Source organism: Choristoneura fumiferana, chromosome Z, assembly GCF_025370935.1.
Source record: "Choristoneura fumiferana chromosome Z, NRCan_CFum_1, whole genome shotgun sequence".
Classification (NCBI taxonomy): Eukaryota; Metazoa; Arthropoda; class Insecta; order Lepidoptera; family Tortricidae; genus Choristoneura; species Choristoneura fumiferana.
In genome coordinates, this window is record NC_133472.1 from 28,348,222 (window position 1) to 28,366,428 (window position 18,207).

General features: G+C 37.5%; 1 protein-coding gene across 3 annotated transcripts; it reads left to right on the forward strand.

The window, feature by feature from the left end:
• The first annotated feature begins 247 nt into the window (after nucleotides 1-247).
• Nucleotides 248-6,174, forward strand: LOC141439241 (uncharacterized). 3 transcript variants are annotated; one of them, XM_074103468.1, is made up of 5 exons: nucleotides 248-430; nucleotides 1,000-1,275; nucleotides 1,368-1,541; nucleotides 4,844-5,079; nucleotides 5,256-6,174. In XM_074103468.1, the coding sequence occupies exons 2-5, from the start codon at nucleotides 1,210-1,212 to the stop codon at nucleotides 6,163-6,165; spliced, it is 1,386 nt and encodes a 461-aa protein (XP_073959569.1). In that variant the 5' UTR covers nucleotides 248-430; nucleotides 1,000-1,209; the 3' UTR covers nucleotides 6,166-6,174. The 3 variants fall into 3 exon arrangements, with proteins under 3 accessions (XP_073959569.1, XP_073959559.1, XP_073959579.1); XM_074103458.1 differs by lacking the exon at nucleotides 248-430 and adding an exon at nucleotides 459-537; XM_074103478.1 differs by lacking the exon at nucleotides 248-430 and adding an exon at nucleotides 473-525 and having other exon boundaries at nucleotides 1,128-1,275.
• The last annotated feature ends 12,033 nt before the right edge of the window (nucleotides 6,175-18,207 follow it).

Genomic DNA, 18,207 nt, shown 5'->3' on the forward strand with positions numbered 1-18,207 from the left:
AACTTAATTAGCTCAAATCATAGTATGGAAAAGGGGTTTCGGTGTGTTCAACTTTTCGATACTACAAGTAATACTATAATATAATAAGAGGAAAAATAACAAAATTACAATAAATCAATTAGATTGAAGTTTTTCATTTTACGGAGGTGTATAAATCAATATTTTGTTTATATTTTTTGCATTTTATATAATATTTTTAAAGACACTATTTGAACGCCGCGTATTTGTGACATGTCATGCTTCCATGTCACTTCACTTTGACATAGTTTCGTTTATTTACTATATTTATTTTTATTTATTTATATATTGCATACATGTAACATAAGCTCTTAAAGTTAACATGAACCCTGGTAGGGTATAGCATTTGTTGTTATAAGTAATTGTATCTATTTACTATTTTAAAATCTTTTATTTTACAATAAGTACTTAAGTATTTAATTTCTGTACCTATATTAATTAATTAATCCTACAATAACAACTTAATAAAGGATTTACAAACTGTATTGTGTTTAATAACATGTTTAGGTAAATCTACTAGTCGGTACCATTTATGAATAATAGCAGCTACATACAATTTTCACTCATTATTAAAAATTGAATTGTCTATGGCATGGTAACGTGTCCATTTGTTATCAGCAGGGCTACTACGAAACTCGAAGTTCGTATCGTACCGTCTCTCTCGCTCTCGTATTAAATAGTTTAAGTGTCAGAGAGACCGCACGACACGAACTTCGTGTTTCGTGTTTCGTAGTAGCCCTGCTGTACGGGTGACACTACCTATTTACTGGCTGGCACGGACAATACCGTCATGGAAATACCGGCTCAATATTTCGTGTACACGCCCATACAAACTGGTGCCAAACTGACAAGAGTTTCTAAGGCGTTTACACGAAATATCGGGCCGGTACTTCAATATCGGTATTGTCCGTGCCGGTAAATAGTGTCACCCGCTCGTTGCGTGAAAAATGGCGGAATCCTTAAATATTGTTTCATGTTTAGCGACCCCGAACTGAATAATTACATTGCAAGTTATAGATTAATTAAATTAATATAAGAATACTAAGTAATAAAAACGTTTCTACTACAGTCTAAAGTCTCACTCCACTTGATAATGAATTCATAAAAAGTCATCAGCCATCAAATGCAGTAAGAATATACAGTGATTGCAATAATTATATTAACTAGACAGCGTATGTAATAAATAACGTTATGGAGGTTCAGGGATCAACTTCATCCATGCAGGAATCGACAGAGCCTTATATCCTTTCAGTGCAGGTATCAGAGTTATAAAGCTAAATACTTTTAATAAACATTGTGTCTCATTTTATTATTAAATAAATCAACAATGTTGAAAACAATATTTTTAGCAATATGCGGCTTGGGAAGAAGATGCAACTGCCCAGTTTGTATGTCGTCTGTGTAAGAAAACTTTTTACAATGCCAATGCATTGCAAAATCACAAAAATCTGCAACACGACGTGGAAAGTTCGGGCAGCGACGACGAGCTCCAATCGGCTGCGCCGCTGATGCCAGCAGATCAGGCAAGCTCACTTTCAACATGCTTCTCATACATAGATACATAGATTTACGCTATTTTCGAATGATAGAGGTAGGTATCTTACGTTCAAAAACCGGTTCCAAGCGGTGGCTTGGTTATACAGGATGGAAAGATCGAATGCTACACGGATGGCAACTACCTTAAATATTGGAAATAGCACATTCTGTGTAAAGGAGACTTTCCTTTAGTTTTGAAAACAACAAATTCTGCATTTATGGATTTTTGAAAAATCGTCTGCCTTATCAAGACTCGAACCCGTCAAATGCGACAAAAATAAATTGCTGTATTTTATGATGCAGAGCGAAAGTGTTACTGATAAGTGATAAGGTTCATTTATCACCAGATAACATGCACAATCAAAATAACAGAAGACCAAGGAAAACTAACAGTTACGTGTAGTTACGTTTTGTTTTCACAGATTGGATTTTTGATTTTCAAAAATCCATAAATGCAGTATTTATTATTTTCAAAAATAAGTAAGTCGATTGCGTAAAATTTGCTATTTCCAAAAAGCAGGCATAGCCTTTTCGGAGATTCCAGAGGGTAAAGCGGGCGAGGGGGCGTCTGATCGGCGGCTGCGCGATTCAGTTTTTTTATTAAATTTATTTTTTATTTTGGCTTTGCCTTTCGATTGAGCCAACGTCATGTCGATTTCTCCTATAAAAAAAATTCGGAGTAGAAGAGGCAGTTGCTATTCCTGAAAAGAGGGAATCACAAACCCAAAGTAAACCAGAAAAAACCACTACTGTTAGTAATTATTTAAGTATACTACATACTATATTTAGTTAATTAATACCCAGAAAGCGTTTTTGTAGATAAGGAGGTACCTGAACTCAGTTCATATACCTACTAACATATCGGAATAATACCATTATATTTCGTTCGGTCTATATAATATATCTAAACTAAACTGCACTATACTTATTAACCTTTGGTACGCTAGTACAGTAGGTATCCTTTTTTTTTGTACCCGTCATCTGCCGGAATCTTAATAAGGTGCTTTGGGGTAATTCCACGTGGATTTTTGATGATGATGACGTTTGTAATTTCGTTAATTACTCCGAGTTGGTACATTATATTTAAAGTCTTAGGATATTTCTGTCGTTTCCACTAATCGATCTTATATACTGTATAAAAAAGTTTCTAAAATATGATCGATTTATGGAAATATTGGTATTCAAAAAGTAGTTATTTTTTTTTTTGCACAGGGGCTATTTCGGAATATAGCGGGGTTATTCTGCATGTTATTGAAAAGTGGACTTTATTATAATTTGGCTCAAGGTTCATATTTCTTTTTGGCTGAAATTAACCCATTCATTTTTAATTTTCATTTCGTTAGTAATATCCAGGTTTTAATATACAGATTTTTTCAATCTCTGTATTACGAAATACCACAAACGCAATGTGGTTCACAAAATTTGCCGCAAAGGAATAGTAAATCTACATACATTATAGAACAAAGCTGGATTAGTTACACCATTTATAACTCGAGAACAGCTGGACAGATTATTATGATCTTTGATGTGTGGATTGTAGAGTTTGTCTCCGCCCCAAATAGCAGAATAGGGGGAGAGGAGCGAAGCCGCGGGAATATACCAGTAAGTATATAAAACAATTAGAAATGCCATGTCACTTTTATATTTTGAACTAGCTTTTACTCGCGGCTACGCTCGCGTCAACCATAAACATTTCAATGAAGCAAGCAATCAAGCAAGCATGCTAGCAAGCATTCAAGTATGCAAGCAAGCAAGCATGCAAGCAAACATTTAAGCAAGCTTGCAAGTGAGCATGCTTTGCTCGCGTGAACCATAATCATTTCAAAGAAGCAAGTATGCAAGCAACTAAATAAACTTCATGCTACATTGTTTTGATAGCCGAAGTATCAGGTACTCTACCCTGTTCGACACACTGGAGATCTCTTTAATGCTGTTAGAGAGGGACCTATTAACAAGGAACCCTAAGCCACCCTGTGATGTTTGATCATCCTCGCGGAAGTACAAAAGGTGGCCCGAGTCTAAGATGATGGTGCCCTCTCCCTCTCTATGTACTTCACTAAACTCCTGAATATGCCACCTTATGTTCTCCAGCTCCACTTCCAACTGCGCTAGAAGAGTCCTAAAAGTCCGTCCGTTCTACTTAGCCAGGGTCAGTTTACTTAGGTAGCCTTGGATCGACCGGGAACAGGGGGCCATCTCTTTGCCTTGCGCTGCATTCTGGTAGCGGTTTGCCCATAATCCCCACACTGGGCATGCGAGTTGGCGATCGTAGGGCACAGTTTATTGCACCGCCGATGCTGCAGCCCATCCGGGGCCCGGGGACTTAACTGTGCCGATTTTGGCTGCGCTATGCCGCAACCAGCCAGCTGCCAGAGCCTAGTCTGTTAGACGGCAGGGTGCACCACGGGCAGGTAAGGTTGGCTTGGGGTCCATAGATGGAGGTTGGCCCCCTTACACCACAAATAAAAAAATCTAAATCTTGAAAAGTTGAAAGTTTGAATACCTCAGACAATTACCATACTAACGTAAGCTGGGGTTATTTCGGGAATCACTTCACTGGAATAACCCCTAAAGGGGTAATTCGGGAAAAAGAATTAAACTATAGCTAGGCCTTTTAGACTGACACAGTCATTCGCAAAAAACGATTATTTGTCATAACATTAATAGTTCAATCTTGTAACTTACCAGGTTTTAGAGATAGCGGTGTTGGGGTTATTTCGTATTTAATTTTTTGGCACGAAAATGCACCTTACCCAAAAAAAAATCTATTGCGCGTCCAACCGATGTCAGCGCCTCGCATCATCTGGAGAGGCGCGAGGAGCGGTAAATAGGGCATCCATTTTAGTGCTGCCAGTGGTTAAACATCAACACGTTTAGAAGAAATTTTAAATAAATGGAATAACCCCATTTACAGAATTACCCCAAAGCACCTTAATCTCTAATTTTAATAACCCCAATCTTAGTTAACCGCTACTTACAGATTAACTAAATGGCTACTCAACGAAGTTCGAAAATCTAAGTTCGTATCGTACCGACTCTCACTCTCGTATTAAATAATATTAGCGTCAGCGGGACGGTACGATACGAACTTCGGTTATCGATTTTTGTAGTAGCCCCTCAGGTAAGTACCTACTTAAGATAAGATTTAAATACAAAATAATGGGAGCACATCATAACATGCAACCGAAAGAGACTGATTTTACCGTCCGACACGCACTTAGGCAGTTTTTAAAACGTTTAATGCGTGTAGAAAAATATGGGATTTAGAAAACTTATTTTAATATTTCAGGGTATCAATGACGTCTGTAATTTCAAGTTCATACCACTTAGAAGGCCTTATGATATTAATGAAATAATACTGCAAGAAGATGGTATAACAACCCGAATGTTTGCTGAGGACACGACTTTTCTTATTGTTAAAGTGGAGGGGGATGATATTGACATCGACGCCGTAAAAAGACGCAGGCTCGAAGGGGTGGTCAGACGGACGCAGATGAAACCCGTTAAGCAGACTATAGACTTAAGGTGCGTGTTACCTGTCCCCAATACTGTACCTACGAAAACATTTGACGAATAATGATGTTCATTGTTCAACGCCAGTCTTTGTTGCAAGGCCAGTGTTCTGCTCTGATGTAAATTAAGTAAATATTGGTCATCATTATCAACAAAGTATGCACCATAACAGTTACGCTCTTGTGCAGGGGCCCATTTACGTGCACGTTCCCCTCAACGCTGCGGCCCGACCTGCAATGTCGGCAGATCTTCTTCAACTGCTGTGAATACTCGCTGCATTACCGCGAAGAGCATACCAAGCGGCGCAAGGCGGCCTTACGCTGCCAAGTGTGCGAGAGGCGACTGGACCGCGAGCCGTGGCTCGGGCTCGCGCCCGCGGCCGGCGCGCCTCTAGCCCCTGCGCCGGCGCCCGCGCCTGCACCCGCGCCCGCGCGTCTCGCCTTCCCTTGTCGTGTTTGCGGACAGACCTTCCTCGATAGCCTCTCGTACGAGGAGCACACCCGCGCCGCGCACGCCAAGACCAAGCCGCACCAATGCGCCGTTTGCGCCAAGCGGTTCACTCAGCAGGGCGGGCTGCAGCAGCACATGCGCATGCACACTGGCGTGCGCCCTTTCGCCTGCACCTTCTGTCCGAAGGCTTTTACGCAAAAGGCCGGCCTCGACCAGCATCTGCGCACGCACACTAAAATAAAACCGTTTAAATGCGTCATTTGCAGCAAGTGCTTTTCGCAGTCTGTGCATCTACGACAGCACATGCGCACTCACACCAACATCCAGCCATTCGAGTGCGCGGTGTGCGGGCGGCGGTTCAAGCAGAGCAGCCACTTGAACTTCCACATGCGGTCCCACGCGGGAGAGTGCGCCGCGGGCGTGATGGAGCAGCTGGAGCGGCTGGCGGGCGCGGGCGCGGGCGCGGCGGCGGGCACAGGCGCCGGCGCCGGCGCGCTCAGCCTGGCGCGGCTGCAGCCGGTGCGCGACGGAGACACGCTCTACTACGCCGCCGAGCTGGCCGCGCGCCCCGATCACTTTAACTACCAACCCGATATACCCACCACTGAACACTATCCTCACGAACGCCCTTATCATTTAAGCAATTAAAAATTTGACACTTTTTGTACCTATAATACTTGTGAATTAAATTTCTCAATAACATATTATGCAAACGTTTTTTTTTTCGGGGAATGAATAAATATTATAAAATAATGAATAATAAATTAGATAGATATTGTAAAGTGGGGCTAGGAAAACCTTCGTCAGTTATTAAATTGATTCCTTTACAAAGTCATACTCATAGTAGGTACGTTTTGAAACCAAAGTACCTACTAAGTAGACAAGTGCATATAAAATTACACTTACTTGTCATGGTAACAAGGGTCAAAATAGTATACACCCCTAACATATAATATCTAGTTTCATATCAATACAAAACCATTTAATAAACAACTTCGTAAAAGTTTCAATCAAATAATGTTCTATTTTTCTATTTATCTACATGCATATCATAACTTCCCTATTATATGTTCAGAAACGACTATCAAATGGCCTTTATTAAGAAACCTGGTATCTGCGCGTGCATCTTAATGTTCACATTAAAGTACAGTGCATCTTAATGTTTACATTAAAGTATCGGTAATACTTTTTTTAACAATGCATATCTGTACATATTGTAGAAAACTTATGACATGCATGTAGATAATAATTATTATTCAAAGTCAAAGTCAAAATACAGGCCATATCTGAACATATTATAGAAAACTTATGAGCATGTAGATAAAGTTATGTATGCGGCTATACATAATTAGGCATTAAAACACTCGTGTGATCTTATTATGAAACTCGCCTCCGGCTAGTTTCATAAAACCACACTCGTACTTTAATGCCTCTCATTATGCACCAGCCACATAAATAACTATTAATTGTCAGTGTGTCAGTGCCAACTGCCAAGGTGTAGTGGTAGGGTTGCTATGGTCACCTGATTGTTATGATTATTCCCCTTAATGGCGGCCTTAAGGCTTGGGCCAATGTCAGTTACGATGACAGGGTTGCGGTTGATTCTGCAGAACGCCCTAGCAGGTTGACAGGTTGGCGCAGTATGTCCTACTCAATCGGTAAAGCAGATTAGCGCTCATACAGAACAGAGCAAAGGAAAATAGATCTTAGGGTGACGAACCTTCTTTTACTCAGACTGTACCTAAGAAATAGATCAAAACAATGTTAAGGTAATTTTTAACTTGACAAAAAATCATAACCTACCCTTGGGTCAACATTTTCACCATTCCCTGATATTTCCCTGATATTTTGAGTGACAAATAACTATGTGGTCTTTTATGTTTGTTTTATTAGAATAAAACTTAGATCAACGCGGGCTTCCTACCGGGATTCCTTAGAGCCCGCACTCTAAGGAATAAAAAGATGAATCACAGAAAATCCGTCCCAAAATATTATGTTTTTTCAGGGAGTAGGTATTGGAACCGGCCGTCGTTATAAATGTCGTTGTTCCTATGATCTGTCCAGTCTGGTCGAGCAATGAACAAGGGTAAAGCTTGTAATTTTTCATCTCTCCTGTTTCTAAAGTTTAATTTTCATGGGTAGATAGCCGGGTGAAAAATTGCGTTTTCTTCTCTAGGGTGGAAAGTATTTTTTTTTTTAATTTTTCGATTGGCCTTGGAGTAGAAGATAATTGAGTTACGTCAATGACACTTTTTTTTCACCATCTTAATCTAGCTAGATGCACGTCGTGACCAAGGAATCCGTTTGAAACAAGAAATTTGATCTTTATTACGTCACGAACATATTCCATCTCTTTCTTTAGTTAGGTTAAGAAAGAGATGGAAGTCATTCGCGAAATGTGAAACAAAGAGATGGAATATTATAAATAAGCAATAAAGGTCAAACTTCTTCGTTCGGCGTTCAACCTCCAGTTTTGTATATATAAGCTCCTTGGTTGTGACCAAAGTGTGACCAACTCGATTTTTTTGTTATAGTCGGCCGTGGGAAGTTTCCAGTCAAAAAGGTACCGTTAGAGGTAGGATATAAGTAAATCCAATTTATTATTATGCTTTTTTTGTAGTTTTTTACTTTCCCCACAGTCTAAATGAAAAGTAAAGTGTTTAACTCGGGTGAAATTACCCATTTCCCCTCGAACTATTGGCGCTCTCACTTCGTTCGAGTGTCAGAAATATCTCGGGTGAAATGGGTCACTTTCCACACTTGGTTATCAATCTACTATTTCATCTCTCCTGTTCGGAAAGTTTAATTTTCATGGGTAGATAGCCGGGTGGAAAATTGCGTTTTCATCTCTAGGGTGGAATGTAATTTTTTTTTAATTTTTTGTTAAGCCACGGAGTCGAAGATAATGAGGGCTATCGTTTTTTGTATTTCTAGATGGCGCCACTGTTGTGTGAGGTTTTAAAGTGTGGCTTTCAAAGTCTGTTATTAGGGGCGTGAAATCAAAGTTTAGATTAAAATTATAGTTAATACACCTTAAAACCGTACCATAAAACAATGAGCAACCACAGTGTTGCGTAGTCCCGTTTTGTTCGGAAAAAACCGGCCAAGAGCGTGTGAGACACGCCCAAAATAGGGTTCCGTAGCCATCACGATAAAATTAAGTAATATTTTTCTAAGGATTTCGTATTTTATACGGAATCATCCAAGTTTAGGTATATTTTATACCAGGCTGCTATTTACTCATAAACTACTAATAATGAAAATCGAACCCGGGACCTCAAGCTTCGTAGTCAGGTTCTCTAACCACTACGCCATCTGGCCGTCTCATTATAATGTATATATTTTTTAAAGAAGCTGAAAGTTTCAAATATTTCAATATTGTAAATATTTTAATGACCGAGTTATAAAAGACTTCGAAAAGTACATTAAAAAATATTAAACGAAGCAGACCAAAATAAAAAAAATTAAAATTAAATACTCAAGAGAAGTAGACACAGTATAACAGCCCTATATACTTCCGTAATGTTCTCTATTTAAATTAACGATGGAAGAATTCGAAAATGCAGTTTTTGTTTTATTTGATTTGTATCATGACAAAAAGTCATATTGTATTGAAATTAGAAAAAGAAATTAAGTGTAATATTATTACAGTAAGGTTTATTTTGTACTGATGGTTATTCTTTATATAACTTTTACGGCAACTTCTAAAAGTTTTGCAAGTTGATAACAGAACAGAACCGCATATATCACGATCGCGTGTCATCGTCAATACCCGAAGAATGCTTCTAAAATCCGAAGGTTTTTTAAGAGCTCACGGAGTGTAGGTATATTGTATCATGTTGCACTAGGGGGTCTCGTCAAAAAAATCCAAAAGAATTTTGATATTTGTAATTTGTTTTAAGCTTAAACATAATAGCAGCTTTTAGTTTTCTTAAGTTTCAGTTTTTTTTAACCGACTTCAAAAAAAGAGGAGGTTCTGTGTGGATGTTCCAATGTTTGTATTTTGTTATGTATGGCGATGGCAATTTTGGCATTTTTAGCATTAAGATGAGCATTTACATTCAGAAAGTATCATTTGGTAAACTGGATCTGATGAAGAAGACCGTAAATGACCAATGGAACTCGTTAAAGCTAAGTAATGCTCGCTCGTCTATAAACGGTCATTATTAATATATCTAGATAAGTGACTAAGAAGGAGCTTTAAGTTAATGATTCTTTCGAACTGATCTGATGCTGAAGCCGGAAGGTAGGCAACGGAACTCTGTTATAAAAAAACGTAACTAAGACGTGTTTGGGCTTCATGGAATCGTTGTGAGATGTACTTTGGCTACGAATCACTAAAAAGTGAGAAATAAAGATTTTTTTAACAAAATAGTAAAATCGACTCAAAAAAAAAATGGAACCGACTACAAAGCCCTTGAAAATATTTTTCTAGTACCTACTAGCTCGAAGTCGGTGACTCGGCACGACCCAGCAGGAGGGATTGAAACCCATAGTAGGTGTGATAGACGACTATGGAAAGTCTAAAAACTACATTTTCTTACACTGTGACTATGGTTCCAAGAGTTTTGTAGTCGGTTCCATTTTTTTTATTTTTTGGATTCGCTTTTCCTTTTTTGTTAAAAAATTTATTTATTGGTAAGTACATTTGAATACAGCTTAGGTTAATCAGCTCGTTTTCTGGTAAGTACCTCTTGATATTAAAGATCTTAAAATTGAATCCATGTTGCAAAAAAAATTCACTAGAGGTGGGTAGGTTCACAAGAAGCTAATGCCTTTCGTTCTTTCTTCATTTGTCATTGCTTGTTTTCACACTGACGCCGCGATCGACGAAAAGATGCGAAATTCACCTGTTTCCCTGCATTTTTCGCGGTTTATGGCGTTAGTGGGCACACAAAGTCATATGATATGATATACTACACTTACCCATCCAGGGTTTTTTACACTGTCGAGACGGGATTGTCTAGAAACACGATTATCGTTTATTGAATACAATATCTACCTGAATTTAATCGTTTTATTATGCACACTTACTCGTAGATATCATCATTCGCTCATTCAATGCATTCGTGCTAACGTGCCAGCTCTTGTGAATCGACAGGTCACAAAGTAAAAAAAAAATTAAAATATCTCGGTAATTTTTTTGCTATAACTGAAATTTAAGCAATGGGTGGATCCAAAGATGATCTACTCACTGGACACCTGAATATGAAACTAACATATTTTATCGTACGTAACTACAAAATTAATTACAGGATGTTAAAACGTGTCCTAAGTTCGAAAGTACCTACCTATTTAAATAATGAAGAGTCGACAAAACACTATCGCCGCAGCCGCAGCGTGTGGGCGCGGCGTGGTTACATTTCGGTCCTTTGTATATTTTGATAGAGCCACGTATGGTGCGCCAGTGAAAACAAAGGGATCCGACATCCCGCTCGTCAACCCTTTTGTTTCGTTTTAACATAACTTTTCTGTTTCTACTGAAAACCCTCTAATGTAACACTTCAGTTCATTATAAACTGCTGCAACTTTGTCCAGATTTTCTGGTTTTTTGAAATAACTGTTAGTATTCACTATCAGTGACATTTAATATTTTTCACTTGTCATGCTCGCAAAGTTCGTATTTATGCTAGATCTAGGCGACACAAAATTACTTTTTATGCTCTAGTGCATAAAATAAAATCCTCGTCGAAGAACAAGGCAATCACGTGTAAACAACCACAAACAAAGAAGTTTGTACATTTTTTTAATAATTTTTAATTTATATAAACTAAAAATCCACCAAATCAATCAAATAAATCATTTTAACTAAAAACTTATAATTATATAGCAATGCATGAAAAATAAAAGGTACCTAGTAGGTGAGTGAACAATATTTTCCACTGTTGCTATTTAATTTCCGGTCTATAGAAGTGAAAAGCAGAGTGTAAAACTCGAGCATTTAACCCATTTTCCCCTCGACGTGTCTATCCACCTTCGCCGTACCGGCTCGGGTGGCTATATGAACGCCTCAGGTAAAATGACTCATTTTATGCTCTTGTTGTACAATCTACTATTTTCACTTCTCATGCTCGTAAAGTTCGTGTTTATACTGCATCTAGGCGACATAAATTATTTGTTATGCTCTAGTGCATATAGTAAAATCTTTGTCTAAGACCAAGGCAATCAGGTGTAAACAACCACAAACAAAGAAGTTTCTACATATTTTATTTATTTATATAAAACTAGAAATAAATCAAATCAATCAAAATTGATCAATAAAACTAAAAATTTATAATTTTAACAGTAATACGTGAACAATAAAAGGTAGGTTCATACTCGTAGTAAGTGAATTGTTTCCACTGTTGCTATTTAATTTCCTCGCCATCGAAAAGTGAAAAGCAGAGTGTAAAACTCGAGCATTAAACCCATTTTCCCCTCGACGTGTTTATCCACCCTCGCCGAACCAGCTCGGGTTGTCATCAAACATAGATAAGTATAAGTGTACCAAATTTAAGCTCAATCGGAGACCATGCTGCAGGAAGTGGTTGAAAAATGATTTGCAAATTTTGGAACCTCACTTTACGTATTTTCCGACATATTTACACACGTACATACGAACATTGCAAGTTAAATAAAAAATCCAATAAATCATTTTTTTGTTATTAATTTTTCAATGACAAAACTTTATACAAGGTTTTATTCACTTTGATTTACGATTGACCTTGCACCAGTCAATATGGCTAAGCGCTGCGGGCTCTCTGCTCTCTATCTCAAAAAAACGATTGGGCGTACGAATAATTTTTAACACAGTATATTTGTTCCAAATTTCATGCTCTATAATTTTGTGGTTAATGTTAACATCACCGGAGCTATAGAAACCGAAATAATCGCGAAAAACTGACTTTTTCGACATTTGACCTTGAATAACTTACGACGCGGACACGAAATTTTGTGAGACTTCTGAGACAACATTTAGGACACCAAAATGAAGCTGTATATGAGGGCTCAGCTTATTATCTCTCATTCCGAAGTGAATCTCCTAATATTACTGGATTATACAAGTATTTACCGGTGTCACAGAATAACTAATAGTACTACCGTACACCGGTGTCTACTGTCAAGACAATAAGTACCTATATCTGTCTGGCTGAGATAAACCTAAGTCCAGACAGACGAAATCGAAGGCACAGGTAGTTCAAGGATTGAGCTTTTCAGACGCAGTAAAATAAAAAAATAGTGTTGGTACAGTCACCAGCACCAATATCTGACACAACAAGCCGGAACGTGTCAGATATTTTTGCACACTCCACTGTGGCAGATATTAATGCTGGTGACCTCACCTATGCGATTTGTTTCCGATTTTTTTACAGTAGTACCCTACATTAAATGAGATGAGGTTTTTAGCGCAGTAATTAGTGTTGCACACACATGTGGCCGACGAGTTTAGGAATTTGTTATGTTTACATCCGCCGTTCAAGGGTAAAAACGGTACTAGTTCAGGCTGTCGTACCTACCTACACCAGTCATTTACGTTATATTTTGTCTACCTTATTGATAAGGAATGAGTAGGTTCTAACTCGAAGCCAGGCTGTAGGTAAGGCAAGCATGCCCGGTCAGGCTCACTTTTGAAAGGCTCACCTGCCTAGGTATCAACGAATATCCAGCGTTAGCAAAGTCCTGCTCCTAAGTAAAATGTTCGCAGTATGGGGTCATTTTAAATTGGTTAACTAGTGATATTGGCAAAAAATAAGATTGTTCGTATTGGTAGTGCTATAAGAGCTACCTTAATTCTGTGCTTAATTGTACCTTTTTTAACCGACTTCAAAAAAGATAAGTTTCAATGTTCATTCGTTTCGTTACCTACTTTTTTATGTAATTCACCGATTACCTGTCAATTGACCGATTTTCAAAATTCTTTTTTTTATTCTAATGAACTGAACATACTTCCGCGAGGTCTCCCCATTGTCACCGTCACCATCACCAAGTCAGGATTTGTACTTCGCTCGTTCAGAAAAAACCTCTAATTTGAGCAACCCTGACTGACATAGATCATGGCAACCATGACCACGACTAGCCCTACCATTTTAAAATCACTCGTGACTGTTGTTTACCATTTTTTTTATTTCTGCCTTTTGCCTGAGACCTGGCACCTGCAACCTCTGGTTTTGCGGCTGACTAAGTATAAACTGTGTTGATCAGTGCCATCACGTGACACGTACCTAACCAGCTCTCCTATCGTTTTTCTCCTTTGTTCAGTAAATGAAGGGATCGATACCAATATATACTGAGCGGGGGGAGCACTCAAACCAACATAACTTTACCGGCCGAGCAATACCAACCTGATATTTGGTAGCATCTAGATTTTCAGAGGACTCGAAGGAGAATGCCGCGCCGATTCTGTTATTAAACCGGGTGTGGCCTGTAATATGAGCAAATAAACATAGATCATACTCATCAAACTGAACAACATTAGTTCAGCGATTTAAAAAAATAGTTAGTGTTTAAAATCGCTGAACTTTAAAAAGGAAGACTCAATGACTCCATTATTTTTGAAAGTCGTTGAACTAATGTTGTTCAGTTTGACAAGTACTATGTTTTAATTTTTTGCTCGTATTACAGGCCACACCCGGTATATGGCAACAGCGTTTGTTATCAATTCTAAGTAACATGTCTATATTATTATGATGACCATGTTTACAAAATGACTGTGAACCTAAACAGGCGGCGACTAATTCGAGGTATGTACATAAATTATAATAATAGACACTGAGATTCGTCCGCTCAAATCGTGGGATTAATGGGGTGTAAATGACATTGTTGAATTAAATTTATTTTTGTTTTATTTGAGAGCCAGAATTTTTTCTTGACAAAATTAATAACGAGGCCGAGTTGTTGGAAATATGTAATTAAAATATATTTAGGTACGATACTTTTTACATGATTCATGATTTTTTCCAATGCAAAGAATATATCATCAAGATAATGCCACTATAATGCGTGTCTTTGGCGTCTTAATAAAGCAAGTAAGTAAATAAGGGTTTACAAGCTTAGCAGCTTAGAAAACACGAAAGGAGCTGATTTAAGACTGTAGGGAAGGCAGTTAAATTGGAATAATATATTGATGAATCTAAATCTCAAATAGTTTCTATGTTAGGTAATGAATGTATGTATAGATATGATATGAATTGTATGAGTTTTTATATCATTGTTGCCCAATTAATATTCCCATTGAAAACCTTAGACATCACAAAAGTATTTTATTACTTAATTATTTTAATAAATATGATATGTTTTGCTAAGAGTCACCAATTCCCGATTTCTAACTCTAGGTCATCTCTAGGTATTGTACACTCGTAGTAGCATTTGTGTGCTTGTCGGTTGCGCTTCGCCGTTTTTGGAAATTGACTGAAAAACGGCCAGTAGTAAACCTATTAAATTATTTAAGTCGTATTCAACCTTAATTGGTGTATGCAGGTCACAGAAAATGGATTTAAAAAACATACTTACATAGTTTTTTTTTAATCTTTATTTATTATGCAACTTTGATCAAACGATAATGAACATGTCAGTTCCCAAAAGCCTTAACTATAAAAACACCACAACAGCCATACGATTTAAATGACTAACAACTCGTGCCAAGAGGGACTGACATGTCCTCCAAACCATACCACCGGAATACATAACTTGCTTTTAAGTACTTACTTATAGTTTTTTTTATTATTTTATTTTGAAACGGGCATCGTATAAATTTGTCACATTAGCCCATAGGGCAAAACATTAAATAACAAGAAAACAAAATATGTACATCTCATAATTGACGATAACTAACCTTAGTCTATCTATATTAATAATTTCGTACCGGTCTACGGTAGACTCGAATGAAATGCACATCAAACTGAAGAGCGTAAAAAATTAGTCAATCCGAGTCGACAACTTGTAGGTGGAAAATTCGGATTATCGAGTATTTTCAATAAAAAAATGGAATAAATTACTAAGTAAGTATATATAATGGCATGGCGAAGTAAACATGTCAATGTGGCGTTGGGTTGGTGTCACGTCATCACGCGACACGGGTGTCACAGATTCGTATTTTGTTCTCCATTATGACCTCTTAGATCTAATTTCTTTGATTATGAGACAGAAAATCATAGTTATTTGGTTAAAGAAGATTTAAGAGAAATATCTACTGGTGAAATACCGATACATAGGTTAGCTGTGAAAGTATTTGCAGTAATATTAAGGCTGGGAATATACGTCAGATTTTTCGATAAATACGGTAGTCTTTAGTGACAATTTTTTTTTTACAAACTACTTAATATCATTATGAGTCTACATTTTACCCGAGCGAAGCCAGGTTTTCATCTAGTAAATATATAATCTCAGTAACTAACATCTTGTTACATCAGCCAACCTGAAAAGCATGTCTGAGGCCGGCTGAAGTAGGTATAGTTAAAGTGAGAAAAGTTTTTCCATGTCAAAGTCTTTATGACATTGACTTAAGATTGATTTTTACTCGGCCTGTGTAAAAACTTTTTTCACTAAATCTATATAATGTATTGTAATCGTATCTACTCTTGGTTCTGCAGAATTGGCAAATGAAGAAATAACCAATTCACAGAGTATCGAGGTCACATAATATTGGATCCCTGTCCGTGTGTCATTCATCATTTGAACGTTACATTATCCTTCCTTGTAAAAGTGTGCTAGAGCCGCCCGCGGGTTCGTCCGCGCCAGCCGCTTCCCGTCGACGCCGCTAACGGACGCTTCGCACATGGCCACGTTCATAAAATATAATTTACTGCCACGTTCAAATCACCCGCGTAAGCGCAGCGAACACGGTTTGCGTTTCGTTACGAGTTGTACGTATTATCTGCTCGTATATTTATTTACCTATTTTACTAAGTTTCTTGTACTTAGGTTAGGTGCTTGCTTTATGATCAACTTACAGTTCCCTTTTGTCACACCCATGAAAGTTACAATTCTAATATTTAGCCATACCTAATATGAAAATCGATCTCAATAACGAACTAAGTGTTAATATATATAATCTGAGTGGAACAAAAAATTCTGTACAGCAACCCATGCGTTATATAGAGACCAATAAAGTATTTACGGCCACATCATAGCATACTATATAAACAGATATCCAAGGCTGTTCGAACTTTTTTTTTGTCGAAGCGCATCGCTCACTTACTTAGTACTTACCTACCTACTCCTAAGATAGGTCTGTGTCATCTTGGTTAACCTACCTTTCAAGAATGCGTTAATCATCTCTCTAATGGTGCAGATATTAGGTACTACTACTTAGTATCTGGGCAACGAGTTCCGCTCGCGCCAAACTCTTATTACTTACACATTTTCCCAAACACAATTCCAAATTAGATTAATAAAATTGGTCGCCACCGAAACCCCCACATAGCAGATTTCATCGAAATCGCTTGAGCCGTTACAAGAATTGGTCGTTTAAAAGTACTAATCACGAACGTATTTCTGCTAATAACAGAAAAGTCTACGAAATTTACCGTAAAACCTTTGGGCTTCGGAGGCAAAATGTACAAGGTTTTGACTATTCTACATAAAATACAAGTGTGCTTCCACCCAGGTTAAAAGCCCAGCTGTTCGTTCATCAAAGCAGCTCGTGTTGAATTAATCAATGGGTAACTTTAACTATAAACTGACTACAAACTTTTACCTTGCTCCTCTGCTCTGTTACCAAAACCAAGCAGCTCGTAGACGGGTCGAAACAAGTTAACATAACAACCAGTACCTATGGGCTGGCACTTAATGTGTTGCAGATATGAGAATGCGGAAGCGGCTAATTTTTCGAAAATAAGTATATAGATACAAACCTACCTTATCTTTAAGTCCTCACTGACGGATTTATGTTATAGGTACAAGGTGTTACTTAAATATCTGAAAACCAGAAAGTAGTTTGCTCAGAATCGAGAGTAGAATGTAGAATCGATTACTCTATGTTTTAAATTAGGTTGTGTTTGTGTTTATAAATCCCTTTTTTATTGTCCCCACTCTAAAAGTTACGATTGCAACAGGCGCCAATTAAATATTTTAGCGAGGTCGCATACTTCGATAATTTAGCAGGTACCTTCGGTACCTTACTGGCCGTTTTGCTGTCAATGTGTAATTTTCTTCTAAAAACGTCAAAGAACAACCGACAAAATACTAATTATTAGTGTAGACTTACACTTTCTCATAAATTTTAATTGAATAGTGTAGACTTAGAAATGAAATAGTTGGCAAAACACACGAATATCTTTTACAATAATGAAGGGATTCAAAATTAAAAGCAATCAACTAAAAATTAAAAATATTTTTTTGGGTGTCTGAGGTTATCAGTTATTTAATTAACATCTTGTATAGTTATTATATGAGTTGTTATCTATCAGACTCGTTCATGTACGAGTAGACTATCTAGGTAGGTACATTTTTTTTGGAAATAAATTCGCTTCACACTGAACGCTTTTTCCTAACATAGTTTTTTGGTAATATTTTGTAGTTTGAAATTAATAGTAGCTTTTATCTATCAATTGCCTAACCACTTAAAGAACGTTAACAATTTAGCCTACGTTCCACGGGAACTAGTTAGACGTTCCCGGGATAAAATATAATAATAAATATCATGGGACACTTGACACCAATTGACCTAGTCCCAAACTAAGCAAAGCTTGTACTATGGATACTAGGCAACAC